At 31.7% G+C, this 24,053-nt stretch overlaps 3 protein-coding genes and 1 non-coding gene across 15 annotated transcripts in view; 3 read left to right on the top strand and 1 right to left on the bottom strand.

The window, feature by feature from the left end:
• Window positions 1-7,522, top strand: part of LOC662219 (2-oxoglutarate dehydrogenase complex component E1) — a 28,824-nt gene extending 21,302 nt beyond the window's left edge. For 4 of the 7 annotated variants that reach the window (XM_968332.5, XM_008194887.3, XM_008194889.3 and 1 more), the window contains 4 exons: window positions 2,684-3,374; window positions 6,630-6,784; window positions 6,914-7,015; window positions 7,131-7,522. In XM_968332.5, the coding sequence (XP_973425.2) occupies window positions 2,684-3,374; window positions 6,630-6,784; window positions 6,914-7,015; window positions 7,131-7,230 (1,048 nt within the window). In that variant the 3' untranslated portion in view covers window positions 7,231-7,522. The remainder of the gene's footprint in view (window positions 1-2,683; window positions 3,375-6,629; window positions 6,785-6,913; window positions 7,016-7,130) is intronic. The other 3 variants (XM_064357031.1, XM_008194890.3, XM_008194891.3) reach the window with 1 other exon arrangement.
• A 426-nt stretch (window positions 7,523-7,948) lies between these two features.
• On the top strand, window positions 7,949-12,714 carry LOC103312944 (receptor-type tyrosine-protein phosphatase U). 5 transcript variants are annotated; one of them, XM_064357025.1, is made up of 20 exons: window positions 7,970-8,212; window positions 8,260-8,370; window positions 8,417-8,553; window positions 8,603-8,756; window positions 8,813-9,109; window positions 9,159-9,343; window positions 9,461-9,521; window positions 9,584-9,762; window positions 9,818-10,513; window positions 10,566-10,659; window positions 10,714-10,790; window positions 10,847-10,981; window positions 11,094-11,362; window positions 11,414-11,549; window positions 11,600-11,798; window positions 11,858-12,012; window positions 12,066-12,200; window positions 12,273-12,394; window positions 12,443-12,578; window positions 12,629-12,714. In XM_064357025.1, the coding sequence occupies exons 1-20, from the start codon at window positions 8,062-8,064 to the stop codon at window positions 12,701-12,703; spliced, it is 3,504 nt and encodes a 1,167-aa protein (XP_064213095.1). In that variant the 5' UTR covers window positions 7,970-8,061; the 3' UTR covers window positions 12,704-12,714. The 5 variants fall into 5 exon arrangements, with proteins under 5 accessions (XP_064213098.1, XP_064213095.1, XP_064213096.1 ...); XM_064357026.1 differs by having other exon boundaries at window positions 7,996-8,212; window positions 12,072-12,200; XM_064357027.1 differs by having other exon boundaries at window positions 8,001-8,212; window positions 8,260-8,362.
• Window positions 12,715-13,287: 573 nt separating this feature from the next.
• Window positions 13,288-18,921, bottom strand: LOC103312942 (uncharacterized). The gene is made up of 9 exons (XR_010334424.1): window positions 18,907-18,921; window positions 18,251-18,857; window positions 17,844-18,200; window positions 17,494-17,784; window positions 17,127-17,438; window positions 16,817-17,065; window positions 16,629-16,757; window positions 15,886-16,156; window positions 13,288-14,445 (listed from the first exon to the last, which is right to left on the bottom strand). It is a non-coding gene; the product is annotated as an uncharacterized LOC103312942 (transcript).
• Window positions 18,691-24,049, top strand: LOC662188 (uncharacterized protein). 2 transcript variants are annotated; one of them, XM_064357039.1, is made up of 7 exons: window positions 18,691-18,827; window positions 19,570-19,696; window positions 20,693-20,877; window positions 20,924-21,083; window positions 21,282-21,634; window positions 23,655-23,823; window positions 23,880-24,049. In XM_064357039.1, the coding sequence occupies exons 1-7, from the start codon at window positions 18,702-18,704 to the stop codon at window positions 24,011-24,013; spliced, it is 1,254 nt and encodes a 417-aa protein (XP_064213109.1). In that variant the 5' UTR covers window positions 18,691-18,701; the 3' UTR covers window positions 24,014-24,049. The 2 variants fall into 2 exon arrangements, with proteins under 2 accessions (XP_064213109.1, XP_064213110.1); XM_064357040.1 differs by lacking the exon at window positions 23,655-23,823.
• The last annotated feature ends 4 nt before the right edge of the window (window positions 24,050-24,053 follow it).

Consider the following 24,053-nt stretch of genomic DNA (forward strand, 5'->3'; position numbering starts at 1 on the left):
TGAACTATAAAAACAATACAAAAAATGTTCCAAAAAATATAGGAGCATAATTATTAAAAAATTTCGCATTAAAGGCAGTTGCCATGAAGTAGCCAGTCATTGCTTGCACAGAAGCCTGCACAATGAAAATTAATAACAGTAGAATTTTCATAGGTTTGGCTAGAAAAATATCAGATGCTAAAAATTTCACTACTTTGAGATAATCACCTGGAGAAAAACGCCAATAAATGGAAGAAATTCGTTATTTCAAATACATACGTGTCATAAATGTTTTCACTTCGAATTCCATTTTATAACACGTCTCAGACTGAACTTTTTTTATATGTATTTTTGTCTGTTCTTGCAAACAGCACTCTCAGTTTATGCTAATTAAACCCTTACCTGTTGTGGGAAAGATTGACTAAACGAATTTAAACGACAAATGAATCAAAATCTCGTATATTAAATATGGAAAGGTTATAAATAAGTAAATTATTACACAGTTAAAGACGCAATATTGATGCTAGACTTGAATTCAGAAAGTTACATAATTTTTGCCGATTTTGCACGTAATAAATAATTATTTTTTAATTTTTTTATATTTATTAAGTTAAATTGTGCCAAAGAATCGTCTGAAAATTATTAAACTCATTTTAAAAAATACAAAAAAGCAGTTATCTCAAAATATTTATTGTTTGAATTTTAATCACAAATTACTACCATTTACTTAGCTGCTACTACTATTTAAGTTAGGAGCTGAGATATTGATAATTGTCTACAATATTATTTAAACTGAAATTACGTGTGTATGCAAAATTTCAGTTCGTTCGGATAACAGGAACCTCCTTAAATTTGCGAGTTAATTTTTAGTTAAAAATATTTCTTCCTGCATTTATAACAAAGATATTGCAGTCTTGCTGGGGCAGGTTTTTGATTATAGCAATTAATTTTAGCCAAACATAAATATTGGTACCATGTGATCATTTGAATTTATGATTAGAGTATCCGGTTGTTATTCTTTGTGATTTATAAACTAGTGAAAACTGTGGAATGAAATTATTTTAACTGACTGTTACCGTTTGTAAAACATTATTATCTTACTCTTCGTCTTGAATAATTATGATAATTTTCCGAATATACGTAATAAATACATTTTCTTGACCTTTTAACACTGCATAACTAAATTGTGCAGAAGAATCATCTGAAAATGATTAAATTACATTTAAAAAACTAAAAAGAAACTATTAGAGTTAGCGAAAATCGGAAAAATCGAGGAGAACCGGAATAAAAAACTCTACAAAATGGCATAGGACTCAAGGCAATATCTCGCAAAAAATTTTTCAATTTCCAATCGCCGATTACGGCCAAACGAAAAGAGCTAGGAGAAAACTTTTTTTCCATCGTAAAGAGCACATCAAAATCTATACTATAGGATAAGTTTTATTTGATTCTGAGACACTTTTAAAATAGACCATTTTATAATTTTTTTTTTATTTTCTCAATTACGACTAAACTATTTGAAAAAGTGGAATTGGTTTTATCATCACCTATGCAAAATGATCCGAGGAATCGATTGGAATCGAAAAAATTGCCAAATTCACAATAGTTTTTTAGTTATTAATTTTTTTAAATTTTACCTATTTTTGCTTTTATTTGGAATTTTCTCGAAAACTATTAGTCGGAGAACAATTTTTTTTTTGAAAAAAATAAATAATTTAAAGAGCTTTCCAACGATAATACACTTCATAGGGTTATCTCTGATAGTTCCGGAGCTATTGCTCGACAAATGTTCCGGGTTCCCAAAATCGACAAAAATTGCGACGAAAATTGAAAAAATTAAACGTAAAAAAATCGAACATATGGACATTTTGTGGACTTTTAACAACTTTTGTGGGTTGTTAAGACATGTAGAAGTCCATAAAAATGTACTGGAGTGAGTTAAAAAAAAAATTTTTTCTTTGAAGTGTATTTATTACTCAGGAAATTTTAACAAAAAAATCAAAATTTTAAATCTCGTGAAAAGTTGGTATAATACAGAAAATGAGCCGCTAAGTTCAATGGAACAAACCGCATTGCTCAACGACTTTTAGTTTTTGAGTTATGAATTTTTTTGTTGGATACAATTTTCCACTATGACAACTGGCTACCCTAAATTTAGGCAAAAAATTTTAAAGTTTTAATTCTTGTGAAAAATTGATATAGGAATTATTTTAAACACAAATTTATTTTTCACAACGTTGTAAATTATACTCGATATAATCAAACATTTCGAAAATACTAGTCTATTAAATAGAGTTGGTTTCATTTTCCTATTTCAATTAGGGGCCGACATATTGCTAAATATTATTAAGTCTTTAAATATTTATAAATTAATAATTAAAGTGAACACACAGTAATGTCACGGAAATTACTTATGTGTGCAAAATTTCAGCTTGAAGCTTCTAGACATTAATATTTTCGATCCTTATCCTTACAAAACCCCCTACGATTTTTTCTGCTGTATCGAATGAATCGAATTTTTTCTCTTAATATTTTAATAAGGAATTGAGACATTATTGATAATAATCGTTTATAATCCTTCTTAGTTATTTAAACTAAAATTACGTATGCATGCAAAATTCCATCTAGTTCGGATAACAAGAACTTTTGACTCGCAAAGTATAACAAAGCGAGTTATATGTATATTTTCCGGTTTTTTTTCCAGACCTTTGTGCAATTTGTACCCCGACCAGGCCCCCTACACAGTCTGCAACAGTTCCCTGTCTGAATTCGGTGTCCTCGGCTTCGAGCTGGGCTACTCCATGACCAACCCCAACGCCCTCGTCATCTGGGAGGCCCAATTCGGCGACTTCAACAACACCGCTCAATGCATAATCGACCAATTCATCTCATCGGGTCAAGCCAAATGGGTGCGTCAAAGCGGTCTCGTTATGCTTCTCCCCCATGGTCTTGAAGGCATGGGTCCGGAGCACTCCAGCGCCCGTCTTGAGCGTTTCCTTCAAATGTCCTCAGACGATCCCGATTATTTCCCACCTGAAAGCGACGAATTCGCCGTTAGACAGCTGCATGATATCAATTGGATTGTCGCAAATTGCACCACACCGGCGAATCTTTTCCATATCTTGCGGCGACAGATTGCTTTGCCTTTCCGCAAACCGCTGATTTTGATGACACCGAAGAGTTTGTTGCGTCATCCTGAAGCCAGGAGTAGTTTTGATGAGATGTTGGAGAATACGGAGTTCATGAGGATTATTCCGGATAAAGGCGCTGCCAGTCAGAATCCGCAAAATGTGAAGAAGGTGCTGTTCTGTAGCGGGAAGGTTTACTATGATTTGAGAAAAGCCCGCGAAGAGAGGAAGTTGGATAATGATATTGTTATCACCCGTGTAGAACAAGTAAGTGTGTAATTTAAGTAATTAAATATTTCATTTACGTGCTAGATTTACGGAGAAATAAATACGAGGAGACGAAACGAGATGCAAAATCGTTTTTGTATCCAAAAGTGAAAATGAACGTTACATGGTCTCGTGTCCAAATGGTTTTTAATTAATTTAATTTACTGGACTAAAAAACTGACGACTAAAACTTTCAGAAACAAGGAAAAATATTAAAACGCTGCGAATTGACGATACAAAAAATGTAGGAAAGAAAGTTGGAAAGAATTTAATTTAATTTCTACCAACGGTTTATTTACTAGAAATATCGGGTGCTTTGAAAAAAGGTCCCGAGACCATATTTCTGTTTAATTTTATCGAAAATATCGGAAACTGATAATTAATTTAAATATATAAATCGACGAATATCATCAAGTTATTTGAAGACGCTTCAAGAAAATCGCTAAAATTTGTAATCATCATTTTAAGTCAAATCTTTCGAGAACAAAATTTTTCAACTAATCGGTCAGATTGAGGCGATTTTTCTTATTTTTAACCAAAAATCGTTCAAATTTAATTTTTTAATTAAACTGATGCGTTCAATGCGAATTGAACTGATGCGTGAATCATAATTTTCGGCTAAAATAAGGCGATTTCAGTCTTTGTGAAAGTTATTTTTTTGTTTATAATATGTAATAGCTTGATAGCAGACTTCTAAGCAATGAAGTGTTTGAAGTCAGCGTATTTTAACAAAATTAGTACGTTGGTCATCGTTTTTGGTTCAATATTCAGGACTAATTTAAAACAAAAATTTTCCTTTTTCCGAACATTTATGAGCTGTTATATTGTTATGAAATTTATTGTTGTAAGGGGACCTTGTAGGTTAACATAGAGATATTTGATTTTGTTCGATTTATAATTAATAAAAGGCATTACAATGACCTTAATACTTTAATGTCCGAAACATTTTTTTTAATATGCAAAAAGCTAAAATCAATTAAGTCCAAGTTGTAAATGTTTAATGCATTGAAATTGTAATTAAATATTTTTATACAATTTAAATATATTTATTAAAGAAGATGGTTAATTGTCGTTCGGAAAATTTTCAGCATTTTGAATATAACGAAGATTTCTGTAATACTCCTGATATAGCACTGGTACTCATTTAAGTTGTATCAACAAGTTATCTGATGAATTTGCGTTCATTTCTAACTTGGAGGAGTGATTGAGGCAAATTCAAAGGCTTCCTTAATAATAATAATAAATGCTACGAAAGTTCAAGAGGTCTTCTAATTTTATTAAATACACAAATAAAGGAGGATTTTTACAATTTTTAATAAAATTAACTCAGTCGTTACAGGCGAAAAAATAAAAAAAATTAAAATTATTTCTCAACGTGATCAGTATCTTTTATCAATAATTTGGACTTCTTACTTTATTACGCTGGACTTACACAATTTCAACATCTGTAGTTTTTGTAAATAATGCCGTTTACAAGATTTTATGCTTTATTTCATTGTTCACATTTAATTGTTATTTATTTTTTAGAAAAAAATAGTCTTGCGCTGTTGTTGTCGCTCTCAAGTAGAGATGTTTTTTCAAGTAAATACGTGGATTAATCGTAGTCAGATTGTAACAATTTCAACCTTTCAAATAAGGCGACTTTTCTTACTTTTAGCCGAGGAATCATTAAAATTATATGTTTTGAACAGAGCTGGTACGTAAATCACAAATTACACCCAAAAGGCGATTTTTTTGTAACACGTCGTTTTTTTGGTTATAACCAAGCAATCATTCGAAATTATGTGTCTGAAGAAACTTCAAAATAATCGTTTCGGTTGAAATTAAGTCAATTTGAGCCACTTTAGGTCATTTTAAGAGACTTCTAAGCGAAGAGTATTCGTAGTCAACGTATTTTAACAAAATTAACATTTAGATTGATTATCCTTTTCGGTCAGTGTGGCGATTTTAGCCTATCTAAAGATGTTTTTTTATTTTAGCCGAGGAATTTGTTCGAAATTAACCAGTCAATTCGTTTTTTGCTTGAATAACGCCATTTCGGTCTTTGTAAAGTAAAAAAATTAACACTTTTCAACGAAACTGGTTCTAAAGTCGTCATTTTCGCACAGAATAACGCGCTGTAAGCTAGTATTTACAAGTACATATTTGTATAAACGCTACTAAAAAAAAGTCGTTTTCGGTCAAAAGAAGTTAATTGGGCCATTTTAAGGAATTTTTAACGAAAATGTTAGAAATCAATCTTTTGTAGGAAACTTGGTTCTTTACAGTTTTGTTTTTTGCATTTTTTTTTGTTTTACGATAAGGATTTGCAGTAATTTTATCTCTGTTTGTTACTTTTTAATTTAAAACTCTTTTACTTGTCTATTTCAGTTTATTAACTTTAAGTAGGTGTCGTCTACTTAAACAGTTTCCGTAATAAGTAACGTTATTAGGGTTTTTACATTGCGAGGAAATGTTTGAAAAACGAGCACTGGCCAAAAAATATTCAGAATAAGTAAAAGAAATAAAGATTTTCTTCAAAGTAAAACTGTAAAAATTAACAACTTTCCTCTGCATAAGTTGAAACATACACTAACAAAGTTAGTGCACTTTATCGAAAACAGTATTTAAAAAATATATATGCCGTTCCGCCCTAGAACGCTTCGAGTACGGTTGAAAAAAAATTGTAACAAGTAACAAAATTGTAGAGGAGTAAATTTTCCACAAAAAAGTCCATATTTCTGTCTTAATTAACGGTTTAGGTGTAAATTAATTTTTCGAAAAAACGTTAAGACCCTTCTTTTTTGTGTAGTTATGGCTCAATTTATTTATTTTCCTTAACAATATAAAGCCCACAACTTTCATATTTTTATACTCGCTTCTAAAAATATCGTATTCGGGTAATTTATTGTATGGCAACTATTAACTAACCATCAGTTAACAAAAGTTTGATAACACAATTTTTTATGTAACAAATAAATAAAAATTACTCGTCAGTTCAAAAATTCGTCAGAATTTTTGTGTTTGATAAAATGTTTGTTACTGTGGGGGGAATTTTATGCTGAGTCTGTATTTTTTTACACCGTTATTTAAAGACAGACTTATTTTTAATAAATTGTTGTTAAAACTTAGTTGGGAAAGGAATAACTGCGCTATCAATTACGGAACTATCGAAGACAGGGACGATTTATTTGTATCTAAATCTTTATCCGTAATTAAATTGTTTCGGTTACTTCACTAGGAAAATAATTTACGATTTTTTATGATTTTTTCTAGATCTCGCCGTTCCCTTACGACTTGATTAAGAACGAGTGTGCCAAATACCCCAACGCTCAATTGTGCTGGGCCCAAGAGGAGCACAAGAATCAAGGTTCCTGGAGTTACGTGCAGCCCCGGTTCGAGACAGCTTTGACCGGTTCACGAGATGTTATGTGAGTTTTTTTTTTTGTACTTTTGTACGAAGAATTAATACTTGGGGGCGAAACGGCACCAAATTAGTTCTTCGTAGAATTTTGGAAGCACTTGTGAAGATATGATTCAAGCTCAGTTAACTGTTTCAGTACGGATAACGATGCTAGAGGTTGGTTCGCTAAATTTTTCGGCAAAAAGCCGCCTAAACCTCAACCAGTGACTGAAACTTTACCAGAGACTAGAGTCGTTAGGTGAGAGCCGCAGTCGTATCTTCACGTTATTTTTGTGTTTGCTTGGTGTAGATAGTTTTATTTTGCTTTTTAAATGTGAATTGATAGAATTTTCAATTAATGAGCTGTTTTACAGTTATGTTGGAAGACCTACCGCTGCTAGCCCTGCCACTGGAAGCAAAGCCCAACATTTGAAGGAGCTGGCGAACCTTTTGGACGACGCGATGGCATTGTAGATTTATTAAGAGAAGTAATCGATTTAAGAATATTTATTGTATGTAGTGTCACCTTATTTATTTTAGTCGGTTAAAGTTTAAAGGCACTGAGTAAGTTAAAATGTAATTATGTAAATAGCGGCACCACACTGTATATTGTCGTGTTTTACGTTTAAAACTTTATGAATTTTCAAATTTTAAACTTAGTATTAATACTCGATCCACAAGGAACGGTTGAGGTTACAGAGTATTTCAAAATGTTATTTATTTATTGTAAGGATGGATATTTTTGAATGACACTATTGCTTATCTATCAAGGGTTTTATTAGCTACTCAATCCATTTCCAAACATATTCCTAATTCCTCCTTATTTATGACTTTTATGATGAACAAGCATTGGTACAAGGTGTTGTTACAATATGGTCTTTTTTCCAAACGAACTAAGAGTTACCGAAATAATATTTATCAACTTCTGACATCAAAAAAATTATTTTGATAATAAAAATTAATAATTGCAATTGTTCACCAGAGGACTTAGAAACCTCAACTTGAATGACAAGGCAATATGATAAATAATTGATAAATGATATCAGTATTATTCAAAGCTCATTATTAACTTGGTTTCTCGGCATGAATATGTTTGTTTACTACAAAATAATATTTATTAACTTCCTTCAGGTAACATTTATTTTGATAAAAAATAGTATTTGCAATGCAATTAATGTTCACCAGAAGGCATAGAAATAATTTGAATGGCAAGACGTACAAAAATAAGAAGATAAATGATAAAGATAAAAGATAAATGATATTAGTATCAATAAAACCTCTATTAACTTGTTTTTCAGCACCAATATGTTTGTTTATTACAATCTTATATTAATATTATTAGTTTTCTGTGAAAAAGTTGTATCAGAAATTGACACCATAGTTAACGAAGAAGACATTACATGTATTGTAAGTGGAAACTCAGTTTACTCTGCTATAGACAATGGACAAATAAATTGTAAGAACGTGGAATTCCCCAGAATATACCTAATTTTTTAATTGCAGATAAGCATTTGCGCAGTTTACATGAATTAGATCTAAATTTAGGCAATGACTGGAATGTCACAAATACTGATCACTTTTCGTTTCAACCAGTTACTGACCAACGGTGGGAAAGTGAGCAATTCATTACTTTTGTACTTTTGAAAACCCTGATTTTTAGATTTCACAAATGAACGTTTGTTTTTCTTGCATGAAACAACACAGTCTTTTTCCGTGTTTACGAATAAAACATGTACGTTTGGTATCCTGTCGAAACACTTTAGACAAATACGAAAATTTTCTTTACTCGACGCCACAGTATGATGTGTAAAATTCATGTGAACTAAATTAATGACAACCCTTTCAGTGTGAAAGTCCTCAATGGTTTCATTATACTGCAGTTTCAAAAAATAATAGGGTACAGATTTTTACTGCAAATGGAGACTTGGTGCTAAATATCAGAACAGGATTTGAACCCTATTTTTTTCGAAGTTTTGACAGTGATTTAAGAATACACAATTGTAACGTTTTGACTGATTAACCAGCTGACAATTACAAACATTGTTTTTTTTTCTAGATTCATTTCTATACTCCAGTAAAATAAGTAACGATTACTTGATCTCGACTCAGGATGTTAAATGTATCTCGATGTTCGTGTCTGTGGACAACGGTTGTTACTTGGAATTCTCTGATTTAAGTTTTACAAGGGTTGATGGATTTAATAGTCCAAATTCTTTAAAAAAATGGCAAAGAGTGGAATTAGGTCTAGGTGTTTCAAAAAACGCTTCGCTAATATTAAAAAAAGGTTGTGATGATAACAGGAAAATTGGTTTTTGGGCCGTAGACAATATCCAAAATTGCGGTGAAAAAATAAGTCAGTTTTTATTAAAATGCTTGACAGAATTAAGAAATACTTTTTACAGGAATTCTTAGGGCAATTATCCCTAAAGATTGTGTAAATTGCACGTGCAAAGAACTTGATCACAACAAAGAAAATGGCAGAGAACATCATGAAGATAAAGAAGAAAACTTAAATCGAAGTACAACAAAATGTGGTAGCAAATGTTCGATTTGCCATCCTCAAAAGGGCTGTTTAAATCAGTGGCGGGTAAAGATTTTTCGATTAAATACTATATCACTATTTTGGAGAGCAACTTTTGGACGTTTATTAGCGTATAGCGAATTCCGTTACATTTTACATAATTAAGTATTATTTTTTTCTTAGGTAACAGCTGCCACTTCGACACCAGGAAAAGATTTGACTTCATATGTAACAAATGCAATAGGTTCGTAAAAACGAATTGAATGCAATTCAAAGATGTTTTGTAAAGAGAACATAACATTTTAGAAGTTTTACAGCCCGAACTATTATTTTCTCATGTAACCAAAGAGCTTATTGTAACTTGTCGATTTACACAAAACGTTCCGACTAATACCAATATTAGCATCACAGTCTTAGAAAACAGTAGTGGACAGATAACAGAAGAAACGTTCCTTAACACTCAATCAAATGGACTGTCGTACCCTGTAAAAACTTTCTCCATATTTAGATAAAAATCGCATACTAATCAATTGTAATTAGATTTCAGTTGATTATAACCAAGAATATACAGTGGAAGTTTCATCAAAAGGAGAATTTCAGAACATTATTTTTTTTATAAAAGTTTTACCATCTTCAGAAGAATTTTCTGCAAAACCATTCGTAGAGATGTGTTCCAAAACGTGTTTATTAATGATCCCGATTCCAAAGCATTTAGAAAACATTGTTTTTTTTGTAAGTCGAAGAAATGCATTTGACGAGAAAACGTTAAAAAGAAATTTATTAAAACCGAATGGAACGTTGAAAATGTATAATAACATGTGGATTATAAAACATAAAACTGTCAGGGGGAATACTTTTCAACTGGAAATTGGTAATGGTGAAAATGTTGCAGTTTCAGTAAAAAACCAAACATACGTTAACTGCGTATTCTTAAATAATTTAACGATACATCCAATCACATTTCAAGAAGTCGTTAAAGATGACAAGGATAAAAGAGACTCTGCATTTCCGGTTTCTTTAAGTTCTTTAATAATTGCAGGAGTCCTGTTATTACTCCTAACAATTATTATTATTTCTATATTATGCATAAAGCGTCGCAAAGGAAATAAAAATACAAATGCAAATTACATATCTTTACAAAGAATTGTTGTTAACGATAAGACGCTAGAAAAGGATGACTTTGTCAACATTTTGAAACTCAAGATAAAATCAAAAAACTTAGAAGAAGAATTCCAAGTAAGTGATTTTATAATATCTAGTGCGAAAATGCTTAACTTTGGAGTTCTAGATTCTGTCAGAGAAGATTAATAATAAGAAATCGTGGGAAGCTGTAAGAGAGAAGAATGTAAAAAAAAATAAAACAATTGATAAGGGTTTACCATGTACGTATTTTTTTTACTGAATCTATTAATTCCTAATAATAAAATAATTTTTAGATGATTATAACAGAGTGGTTCTTACGGAAATGATAGGAGTAGGAACTGATGATTACATAAATGCTAGTTACATAAACGTATTGCAATTAAATTTAAGAATGCTATAAGAACAAGACGATGATTAGTGTTTTAGGGTTATGATCGTCCTAAATCATACATAGCTGCCCAAGGACCAAAATTTAACACTATAAAAGATTTTTGGAGAATGATTTGGCAAGAACGAATTAAAACAATTGTAATGGTCGCAAATTTTGTTGAAAAGGGAAAAGTTAGTTTAGTTTACCTCTCGATCTACCTTATAAATTTGTGTAGCCAGTTTGAATATTTTTGTTATTGACTAATTAGTATTTGCTAAAATGTTTTTTTTTTGTTTTGTTTAGAGAATGTGTGCAGAATACTGGCCTCCAAAGGAGGGTACAACGTTTGAATGTGGTTTGATGCATGTTGATTTGGTAACCGAAGAAAAATATGAATATTACCACAAACGGAAATTCGAGGTACATTACTACGAGTCAACGAGAAGTATACAGCATTTTCAACTCAAGTGGAATTCGGATGATTTTTTATATCCAAATAGTTTTATACCAGTTGTTACCGAGTTGAGAAGAATCAGGCAAAGCAATTCGTATCCAGTTTTAATTCATTCGGGGTAAACAAAAATAATACGTTTTCATAACAAAATTTTATGTCAAATTATTAGTTTAGGAACAGACAGAACTGGAACTTTAATTTTATGTGATTTGGCATTGGAAATGTTGGAAAAGAGAAACAATGTTAATTTTTTCATTTTAACTAACGGTTTAAGAATACAAAGGCGTAATATTATCAGCACACCAGTAAAAGTGTTATAAATCATTAACTATTTTTATTATCATTATTTTTGTAGCAACATTACGTCTTGGCTCATTTAATTGTATCGGAATATTTATTACAAAAAGATTGTCCAGTTAAAAGTGATGGTCAGTCAGTGATGTTTACTAAACAGCAGCTGCACGAACAATTAAAATACATAAAACGGTTATGTAAACAAGACAAAACTATACGATTATGGAAGAAAAATACTAAAAATGTAACGCAAATTCGTGGTTAGTAGTCAATTTTTATTGATCACATAGCTGCAGTCGAAGCTCAATAACTATTTTAGTGGATGGTTATGCGAAACCTTTGAAATATATTGTTATTCCACGACGTACTAAGAATGATTTCTGGAGTCTAGTTACCGACCATGTTATTAATGATTCGGAAGCGAATGATGAATCCATACATTGCATTGTAATGTTAAATAAATGTAAGCGAGGGGTGAGTTACAAAGGTTAAAAAATTATACAAAAAGTAACATAATTTTTGATAAGTTTAAGTTGTGGCCGTGTGTAATAGAATGGAATAAATCCGTGGTTAAAGTAAATTGTTCAAATACTACAACAACTTCACACTACTTTCTATCGGAAATTAGTTTGGAACTCTGCCATGAATACTCTACAGACAATGTAAGCTTAACCGATGATCTTGATCAGACAAACTTAGTAATAATATGTTTATTCATTCTATTGTATTTGTAGGCCCAGTATTCGAAAAATATAATGTTTTACGAAATTCATGAAGACCATAAAATGGCGCCAGATCATATTTTAAATATAATTACAGATGTAGAAAAATTTAAACAAATTGTGGTTTCGTGCAAGTAGGTTTATAATTATTTAGTTTATTTATGTTTATTTTATTTTATTAGTGATGGGATCAGCATGAGTGGCCTTTTTGTTGCTGTATCTCATATTGTGGAAACTTTTCAAATGGAACAGAGGATTGATGTTTGTAATGCTATAAGAACTGTCAGAAGAAGTGGTGTCAATTTTATCAATAGTTCAGTAAGTTTGGAACAAATGTAAAAGCAAATGATATGTTTTCTTCGTTACAGCAAGAGTTGGAATTGGTTTATCAGTGTGCTACATCCTATTTGCAAAATTTGAAAATATATACAGAAATAAATTAAAATACATTATATAATAGGTATACAAGTACTATTTCCACTACTCCAAAAATACCAACATCGACAGCAGTAATAATACTGATAGTCTTTTTAATTATTTATACTGTAAAAAAATTGCGCGAATAGTTACTTATATAAAACTAACTGTTTTTTAATTGCCACGTTATTTTATGCAGTGAGCATTTACGAACCTATCTTCCACTAACCTTTGCAAAATTATAAGGGTGTCATAAAGAACTTCAATGTCCGTATCAACGAATGGCTTATTCATTTGTGGTAACATTTTTACCCTTATACGCCATCTTCTAGTACATGATTTAATTTTTTTGCGTATTTTTTTCTGTGGTGGCAGTGGGTCGTTTTGAATGCTTTGTCTCTTATTTACATTCACATGACCACTTTTGAATCGTACATACGAGGGTGCAAAATCTTGGTCAACTGTTTTTCCTTTTTTTGTATTACATATTATTTTGTATTATTAATAATTCTATTGTATCGATCTCGCCGGGTAGACGGTCGGTCCACAGATTATTTGGGTTCGTCGGGGACTTAGGGTTTGGGAACTTTTGTAGAGAGAGAGGGAGAGAGACAAATAAATAATACTTTATTTGTTAATAATAGTTATTTACCTAACGAGTTTGGAAAGTACAATTGTGCGAATTGTGCGAATTGGGAAATTGCTTTCCAAACAAGTTAGGTACAAGAATCTCACAAAAAATTAATGAAAAAAGTAAATAATTATCATTTTAACGGTAGCGACACCAACTTGTTAAATGGCAAGAAGTGTTAAACTTATTATTAAAAAAAAGATATTTTTTACACTTCGTGACATTGAAACTAAAATTAAATTTTAAATTTAATATACCTACGGCAACGTTGTCTGATAGTCGCGGTAAATCGGAAGTAAAATTACCGTTGGGGGCGCCACTGAGCTAGGTCGAAAACAGTAACCATAAATGGCGGGAAAATGTTTATTCGGATATTTTGAGCGTTGTACGAATTTTGGGGCTTCACAATTATTACATTGCCTATGCGGAATGATTATTGCATCTTTGATGCAAGAAACTTATGTTGACAAATGAGAGATGACGGGGAAAACACGAATAACGAATGACTGTTTGGTTCACTTTCTTTATTGGAAAATTATTACAAAGACATTGAAAAACCTACCTTTTGGCATAATTAACGTTTAAATGTATCAGCAGTTGTTAATCTTTATTGTAGTTTTGCAGATTTACCGCAGCATTTCATGATTTTTTCAGTGGAAAATTCTAACCTAAAATTCATAACACTTCACTAATTTATTGGTTTCTTGAGCCAAACTTTGTGTTCGCTGTGATCCATTACTTATAATCTTTAATTAGACAACTGTTTGATAACACTTTGTAATCAAAATTTAAATATTTTTCACTTTTTATCCACTTTCAAGTTCCAACAATAAACACTTTATACCACGAAAAACCACAGAACCAAAGTGAACGCTAGTATTTACCACCACGTACTTTTAAAGTAATTCTTTCTATTGTAAGTAATTAACACTATACACGCAAAATTGTTGAACAATTCATTAAATGTCAGTTAAATGTGGCATTACGAAAATTTCTTTACTGTTTTCGACATAGTTCAAAAGTCATCACCAGAGAGCGTCTAGTTAATTTTATTTCCGAAAGGCGTGATCGCAAAAAAATTTGAACGGTTTCCTAAGAAATAATTTCCGATGTTGACAAATCAACAAATTTTGAGACCTAGGGCGGACCCATAGAATATAGTAGTTATAGAAAATCAAGTAACACGTAATTCACTGGTCGTCAAAATTTCGATAATAGCGCCATATCTTGGTAGTATGAGGAACTAAAATTGGCGGCAAATTTAAATATTTTATTATTTATACAATTAATTTAATATTATAATTTTTTTACAATTTAAACACACATAACCGATTTTATTGAAAATCGGTTAAATGTGTTTAATTGCAAAATTTTGTTAGTATTATAAATATAAAGAAAAAATAAATACAATGAATGAAAATAATTTATTAATGAATTAACGTTTATAAGAAATAAATGTCGTGTTTGGCTTCCACATTTAATTTGGCAACTTTCTCACCCTCAAAACCGGTTATTTAACATTATTTTGAAACTTAGAAAAAAATTAAAGCACTAAGTAAGTAAATACGGACTCTAATAAGGTACCATTGGAGTTTTGGACATGTGCCCAATTCAATTTTCACAGAAAAGTAGTGCTTTTAATAGTATGTGCAAACATTTCTTGCATGTTTTCGTGTTGGTTGTAGACTCACGTAAATGACTTTACAACAAATTTACTTATATGAACTTATTATGAGTAAGAGGTTTTTCTGATTTTAATGTAAGGACTCCACTTTCGTGGATTCACCAGTCTTGAAACTTAACGGTAAAAAGGAGGGAGTTCAAGATACGTTTTTGTGGCTTTTATACAAATGAATGAATGAACGCGTGTATTAAATAAAAGACACTATGTGCAAGGTAGAAGTCTTAAACGGTGTCCATCATAGATGTCCACTCAAAAAATGAAATTTGGTTTAAATTCTCGAAGTTATTTTTGGTGCCCAAGTCGATTTGTTTCTGGATAACTTTCACAAGTAAAGAGATGCACTGTTTCCAGAATCATGTGTTCCAGCCAGCTAGAAGTTGTTTAATAAACGTTGTAGGTTGCCTTTTAAGTGTATAATAGGTCCATACCAGAGCTGGAGATATGTATTACATAGTATTTTTGGTGGCAAAAAAATCCCGACTTACCAAATTTTAGCCTTCGAAAGTTCAAAACTTAAATGTTTTTGAGATTACTTTAGGAGTAGATAACACCAACAAACGAATTCAAATAAGAATAAAAAGAGAAAACCACGAACACAACACGTAGCAGAATAATTCAAATTGGAAATTGAAACATTTAAAATTGAAAAAACTTTTTGACACCGTTGAATGTAGTGTGACATTGCGCGCCAAAGGTTGCTTAATATTTTGGATTTTTGGATAAATTCGTCGATTTAATTTGAAATCACACTACCAAAAGATGGCATAAGTAGTTTCTATTAACGACCGTGCTACGTACCCCAAATTTACAGAAATCTGCATAGATAACGCACGTGGCGCCGCATGTTGATAGTATGATTTAATAAACCGTTTCTCCTATGCCGCTTGACTAACCCTGGGCGGACCTCAGGTCTTACTTGCCGGTAGTATTGCGAGGTAATATTGGAGATATGTATTTTTTGAGAGGGGAAATACCAGTCTTTGTCTCTTATTCTATGGTTATGTGGGACTCGGTCGAAGTTCGGAGTTAAAGTTGACAATACCCACTAAAACCCCTATGGCGTCAACTGAAGGATTGGAACCACTGAAGACTGAAGCAATAACACCGCGCAGGCTGCTGTCAAAGACATAGCCAAGATATTCAACAACGGAACGATTGCAGTACCTGTAATGATAAGTGATAACACTTATATATCCCATTTCAGTTCATTATAGAATTTTGCAACAGCGCATTTGAATTTTTTGGAGTGAAATGGAGCACAAATTAAGAGTTTCTGATGAGTTTTCTTAGCTCAAAACGTTTCGCTGGGATTTAGTTTAAAACAGAATTTTTTTATTTTACAGAAGCTATCAATTTGTACTTTCCGAAAAATTCAAATGCGCTGTTGCAATTCTACTATGAACTGAAATGGGATACAGCAATTTTTTGTGTGTAAAGGCAAACATTGGTAACTGCGCTTTGTTTATAGCGGCCCTGAATACAAGAGAAACTGAACTGTATGAAATAAGGCACAACGTTGACACCAAAATAAGCAATATTTTTATGTTTTCAGACGGAAAAATCCGATGAATGCATTTTGAAACTTTGAAAGATTCAGGGAGATGGTGAGATTCTTTTATACCCTCAACCAACGTACTTTTACTTGTATAGAGTATATTAAAGTGTCTATCGAGTCGATGATGACATTTTCCGGTTTTAGGGTCGCATTCACTGCAATCTTCGCATTGCTTGCTACACGACGGTCCCCATTTTCCAGCTTCACAAGCTAAACCCAAAAAAACGGAACTGTCATAGAAGAAATAAAAAAAAGACAAGATCACTCACATTTAGAGCACTTTTCTTTTTTGTATCCTGAAGCACAGTAACAGTATGTTTCGTTTACACAAATCTGGTGTTTCTCACACTGTGAAAATTCTTTGCCGAGTACACTTTCACAAGTTATGTTGCAATATGTTCCAAATTTTCCAGAACTACATGGTTCAACTATGTTCCCTTCATATGCTTTTCTTTCAGTCTTGATCAAAGTTTCACAACTGAAATTAGAAGTTTCTTCTGAATTGATTTTGTAGCTAACTGTAAATAGGTACAATGTTCGTAGTCAATTAAATTCAAAACCTGTCAGTCAATTCCTTACCCATATTTGTTTTTTTACACAATTGGAACTCTATCGTCCAATATCCAGAGGATTGGCCATTCATATTTTTTCTGTAAAAAGTTATTTGGTTCTCACGGTTTGGGTCTATTTCGACCTCAGTAGTTTGCCAGTATTCTATCATGTCTGGTTCTTGGGCTGTTGCATGGATTGTTTTCTTTTCTTTATTGGAATATATTTCTAAAGTACAATTTGGACATAAAGACGAATACAAGATCATGCAAGGACTTTCGGTCGGTGGAACTGTTAAAACCGTTGGTTGTTTGCTTGTAGTTTTTGACCATCTAACCAGCCCTGAAATAATTGTCGTTCTAAAGCAAGTAGTTATTAAGAGCAATATGTTACTTACGATCATGATGTATTTTCCAAAACGTTTCGTTCGCACTTTTAAAAACAACGTATTTGGGTTGAAAATTGTTTCGTTTCATTATAGTTTCATTGTTGTGTATTGTGATAATGTTTTTCTCTGTTGATATAATAGTAAAATGATTCCAGTAGTTTTTTTCAATTAGTGGAGTGACTACGCTAGCTTGTTTGTCACTATATACAAATATTTCAAAATTCTTCGGTGTATACACGGATATGGAGACAGATCGGAATAGGTCAAAATGCAAATAGTTGGTTTTGATAAATGGAATTTCTAAAATAGGATGTATTTGTTTTAAAATTTTGTAGGTAACAGTACTTTGGTTTACAAACCTTGCCATCTACTATCTAATATATGAGCCGTAGGTAAATTTCTTGTTTCTCTTTCTTCCCAGTCATCATTAAACCATTTTTTATCTTCTAATAAATTTGACGATGATTCCAATGTTTCAGCTGGAGGATGTATAAAAATGGTTGAATCTTTATTTTCGTCAACGCAGTGAATATGAGTTTGGTTTTGCAATTTGAAAATAGCACCATCAACATAAGTTACGATGAGAAATAGAGGCAGTAATATATTAGGTCTCATTGCAAAATAATTTTTCCAAAAAAAGAAAATTTTTATTTATACTGTAAATATTGTCAGGTGGCTCTTTGGTTTAAAGGCAATTCCTGGCCACTGTGTGGATCCTATGTGTAATTATAATTTTACAATAATAAAATTACTTTATTGTACTTACAGTATTTACAACAATACCACTAAAAACTACTTCGTCTTGACAGATATTTATTTCGAGTACACTTTGAATGTAAAACTACGTTAGTACCTACTCGTATTTGTATTTATATACCTACTTATTATCGGCCAGGTGAATCTGGCCGATATACGAGTAGATTATGTCTTATCTACTCTTTGTAATTAATATCAAATATGATATGAAATATGGTGAAGGTGTCTTTTTGTGCTTTCATAGTTCAAGCTTTACTGAAACCTGCTTATCTTCGGAAACCAAATTCTTTTTCATCAAAATATTAAATGGTGTATACACCTAAAATCAACTAAAGTGTATAGTTTATTGCCTACACATGAAAACAAGTATGGCTTGTAATTATACAAAACAACCTTGATAAAAATTTATCATTCTTTCAACACACTCATTCAGTAGGGTATCTTATAGAAAACAGTGCATAATGGCGTATCGATTATCACCCCTTCTACGAAATTTCATAAAAGTCGGTACAGTGAACTGTAGAACTGTCTCCCAACATTATCCCATCGACGAACATATTTTTGGCCTCACAAACGAGCAAATCCAGGCAAGTTGTTAAGTTACTTCACAACCATTTCTATATCAACTAATCAAAAACGAATACGTCAATAATTGCGAAAAGTTACCTTCTCCAAAACAATTTCTTGCATGACATTCAATAAAATAATTTGTTTTGTTATCAATTCAAAAAATAGGTCAATGAGTTCAACGCACATGTCAAAGGAATTTAAATTTCGCGCTTATTTAAATTTTTTTGCGTTTCCATGACTACAGGGTGATTATACTACAGGTGATTCTTAAATAGGCCGACAAAATTTTGTTGTAATAATAAATTATAAAATAATAATTAAACAAATTAATAATAATAATAATAATAATAGTAATAATATTAATATATATAAATATCATATAATAATAATTAATAATAATAATAATATCAATAATAATAATGTACTTTTGGTTCACTTTCATAAAAACCATTGTGGTGCAAATAAGGTACTCTTGGCATTAGCTTTTATTGTATGAGTTGTCATGGTAACAGCTTCGTCATTTGCACCACAATGGTTTTTATGAAAGTGAACCAAGTATACTTACGAACACATCAGTGGCGTACCCTTTATCTATAACATAAGTATAAAAAAAATCAAAAACAGTTATACAAGGATTTTTTTACTATTCTCTCCAGCACGTACTTATTTGATGCTACCATAGGTAGAACTTTGTCGGTCTATTTAAGAATCACGCTGTATACAGGAAGAATCAGTGGATAGGGATTATTTTTTTTATAGCTTCGAGAGACCGTATTTAATTTTGCACAGAAAGAATTAGCACCGAAGGCGAATGAAATCGATAAAAAAAATGGATTCAGTGACCTGAGGAATTTTTGGAAAAAACTTGGAGATCTCGGGGTTTTAGGTAGGTACTGTGGTGGATATAAGCTGTTTCAAAACTATAAAAATGTTATAAACTTTATTGTTATTATTTTTTTTTATTAAGTGTAAGATAATCATGTATTGGGCGAGTCGAAAAATTGTAACATGTACACCAAAATACGTCTTTCCAAAGAAGGTTGCGTTAAAGTTACAGAATTGATCACATGAGTAAATTGAACCAATTTGATTGGTCTATTCGCGTTGTTAACTTTTAACAACGTGTTAAATTTTAACAGAGCTTTCTACTGGGTGCTCAAAAACTGGCGCACCAACTCAGTGGTACGTTGCAAGTGTATACTAGGGGAAAAATCTTGAAAAAATTTCGATTACGTTTAAAAAAATCTGGAGCTTTAAACTTATTTTCTTAACTTCTTCGGTTTTCATTATTTTACTATTTTTATGTTTCACAGTAATCGTTTCCTAACACAATGATGAATTATTATTTTTAAATTTACTATCAGTCTCTAGCAGTTTTTTTGAATTTAAAAAATAAAAATTCATCACTAAATCAACATTTGTAGATCCGTTTCAAAAATAATTCATTTTTATTGTTGATCAAGTTCTATGCGGTCACGATTGTTAGACAAGGTTGCAAAACATAATAATTGACACTATGTTTGCCTCTAGGGTGTAGTAATAAAATGATATAAAAAATAATACTATTGAATTTTCCAGTCCTTTATGAACTCGTTTACAAATACTTAAAATGACAACTGGTCAAGGATTATCTCCTGAATTAATTTCCAATAATTAATAATATTATAATAGGTATATTTAAAAAATAAAGCAGAAGGAATCTGGTGGAAATAAATAACTAAATATGTATGTGTAAAATTACTTGTACAACGAATAATATGGATTTCCGGTAGTTACTGTTTCACCTTATATTATCTAATCTAAAAATTCAACAACGTATCTAGTTAAACAAATACGGATACCTATTTCCGATTATAAATTGTACATTGAACGTCATTTATAGGAATCACTGTTAACCCCGAATACGGGGGCACAGGTGGCTCTTACACCGACCATGTGGTAATCATGGAAGAGCTTTCCCGAGCTTGCTCTGCCATAGCCCTCAGCTACGGTGCCCATTCCAATCTCTGTGTCAACCAAATCCATCGCAACGGCACAGAATCCCAAAAACAAAAATACCTCCCGAAAGTAAGTACACCTATCATTATCTCCACAACTTTCACGCACTTCTCAGCTTTGTTCCGGGGAGTACATGGGCGCCTTGGCTATGTCCGAGCCCAACTCCGGCTCCGATGTCGTCTCCATGAAGCTCCGTGCTGAAAAAAAGGGCGATTCCTACGTCCTCAACGGCACCAAGTTCTGGATCACGAACGGGCCAGATGCCGACGTTCTAGGTTGGTTAAAAGTTAAATTTATGCGAACTTCGTCTTTATCCTACTTCAAAAAATTTTTAAGATTAATAATAATTTAGCTTATTTTTGTTTTTTTTTATTAATGTTTTATGTACATATTTTCTGGGTTGGATAGTCTGCGGCTAGACTTCACTCTGTAGATTTCTTTGTGTTTTGTTTTCTTAATTAATATTAACTTAGTTGTCTACGCCGTGACCGACCCCAACGCCAAAAAACCCCAACACGGCATTTCGGCTTTCATCATAGAAAAGGGATTCCCAGGGTTCAAAGCGGGCCCCAAATTGGACAAATTGGGAATGAGGGGCTCAAACACCAGCGAACTGATTTTCGAAGACTGTGAAGTGCCAAAGGAGAATTTATTGGGTGCGGAAAATAAAGGGGTTTATGTTTTGATGAGTGGATTAGATTTGGAAAGGCTGGTCTTGGCCGGAGGGCCCTTGGGGATCATGCAAGCCTGCTGTGATATTACTTTTTCGTATGCGCATGTAAGGAAGCAATTTCAGACAAGGATTGGCGAATTCCAGCTCATACAGGTCAGTAATTAAAATTAATGAAAAACATTTAAATTTCTTTAAGTTCTTTAACGAACTCTCAATTTGTGCTTTATTTCACTCCAAAAAATTCAAATGCGCTGTTGCACAACTATAAAAACGGCAATTATTCATGCACTTCAAAAAAATAATAGCTAATGTAATTTGTACTTTCAATGAGAGTTCTAATAAGTAATAAGGTGATAACTATTTTACAATCTATTTTATCTCTTATAATATATATATATATATATATATATATATATATATATATATATATATACAGCGTGCTCAAAAACTGGCGCACCAACTCAGTAGTGTGTGGTAGAGAATTTGTTACATATAAAGGTAAAAATTGTAAAAAAATTATTTGTATTAAAGTTATTGATAAATAATGGATTTTAGATAAATGATATGTGGCAACGTTGTCTAATGTTCATGATCGCAATAGAATTTGAGCAACAATAAAAATAAATTATTTTTGAAACGGTTTCCTAGGAAATAATTCCCAGTGTTAGCACATCTACACATTGTGATTTTTTGGATGAATTTTAAGTTTTTTAAATTAAAAAAACTGCTAAAATCTGATAGTAAATTTAAAAATAATTATTCATCGTTTTGTCACGGAACGATTACCTGGTATGAAACATAAAAACATAAAAAAATAATGAAAACTAAAGAAGTTAACACAATAAGTTTGTAGCTCCAGATTTTTTAAAATATGACTAGGAATTTTTTCAACATTTTTCCCGTAATCTGCACTTGCTTCTCAATAACGTACCACTGAGTTGGTGCGCCAGTTTTTGAGCACTCTGTATATATGTATATATACAGTATATATGTATATATACAGTATATATATATATATATATATTCGTATGACAGAAAAAAAAGGACAATAATACATTGTATATAGAAGAAATCACAAAACTTTTATAGTAGATAACCAAGTTTTAGCTTCTGATAATTCGGTAAAATGCAACTCTTATTCATACATACTTCAAGTTTTTGTTGCTTATTTTTGCAATTAGATTTTGATAAGATTGCGGCACGAATGGTTTTGGAACATGACGAAAGAGTGCTCCAATAGTATGAGTGCCATAATTCTATTTTTATTGTTTGTTTTTGTTCACGTTAACTTATCTAAATTTGTTCAAAGTATTTCCACTTAAGTTTGTTAATTATTCGGGCTTTGGCAACATTTGGCAATAAACAATGTGACGCTGTTGACAGATCAAACACTAGATGACTATGATGACTGATGACACCCAGCCCAGCACTGCCTTCAGTTTACAATGAATAATTTGTGAAACCAAAGTAGAAAAAATTAATTTAAATTTGAACAAATATGTTTTAAGTACTATAATGATAACTACGTATTATATAATTATAATAATAAATGATTTTGCTAATTTGGTGATTTTTCCGTTCGGCTTAGCTATGATTTTAGCTCAAAAAACGCACTTTTAGATATTAAAAAAATTCAAAATTGCACCACTATTATCTATTGAGCTAATTGGGCCATTTTTTATTTTTCCCTATTTGTCAGTATCAGTTGTAGGATTCTTGACTATTTCGCAATAAAAAAAAGTTACGTAATAATTCCACTAAAAAATAATAATTGACAGAATACGCAATTTTGATAAAGTTAATTTCGAAATGAGGTATTAGATTTAGGTAAGAATCGTGTAGTTTCTTAGCGTCTATTCCCTTGTGTAAATTGACGGTTTAAGTCACTCTTTAAACGCTTAAAATTGTTCAAAGAGCTACTTACTCCAGTGAATTAAACTTAAATTACACTAGGAAGTGGCCACAAAGGAAATAAAACTGCTGTAATAAACAAAAACAAAGTAAGGAAAGCAATTGAAAAAATTCTAATTAATTTTTTATCTCTATACCGGCTGTAATTCACCTTAATACCTTAAATTACACAGCTTAATATTTTTTTAATTTTAGGTGCGCATTTATTTTATTGTAAATACGTAAACAAAATTAGATTTTAAATATTTAATTTAATATGCAGGGTAAAATGGCCGACATGTATACCACAATCGGAGCTTGTCGAAGCTACTTGTACAACGTAGCCAAAGCTTGCGACAACAAAAAAGTAAATAGCAAAGACTGCGCCGGAGTAATTTTATACTGTGCTGAGAAAGCGACTCAAATGGCTTTGGATGCAGTCCAAATATTAGGTAAGTGTTTAAGTTGTCAATTTTGTAAATATTATTAATTAAATTATTTATTTAAGGTGGCAACGGTTACATCAATGATTACCCAACTGGAAGACTTCTCCGCGATGCCAAACTGTACGAAATCGGCGCTGGAACATCCGAAATCCGAAGACTGCTCATTGGACGAACGCTCAATTCTGAATACTCATGAAAATTTGTTTAAATAAAGGTTTTATTTGGAAAAAAACTCG

Source organism: Tribolium castaneum, chromosome 5 (genome assembly GCF_031307605.1).
Source record: "Tribolium castaneum strain GA2 chromosome 5, icTriCast1.1, whole genome shotgun sequence".
Lineage (NCBI taxonomy): Eukaryota > Metazoa > Arthropoda > Insecta > Coleoptera > Tenebrionidae > Tribolium > Tribolium castaneum.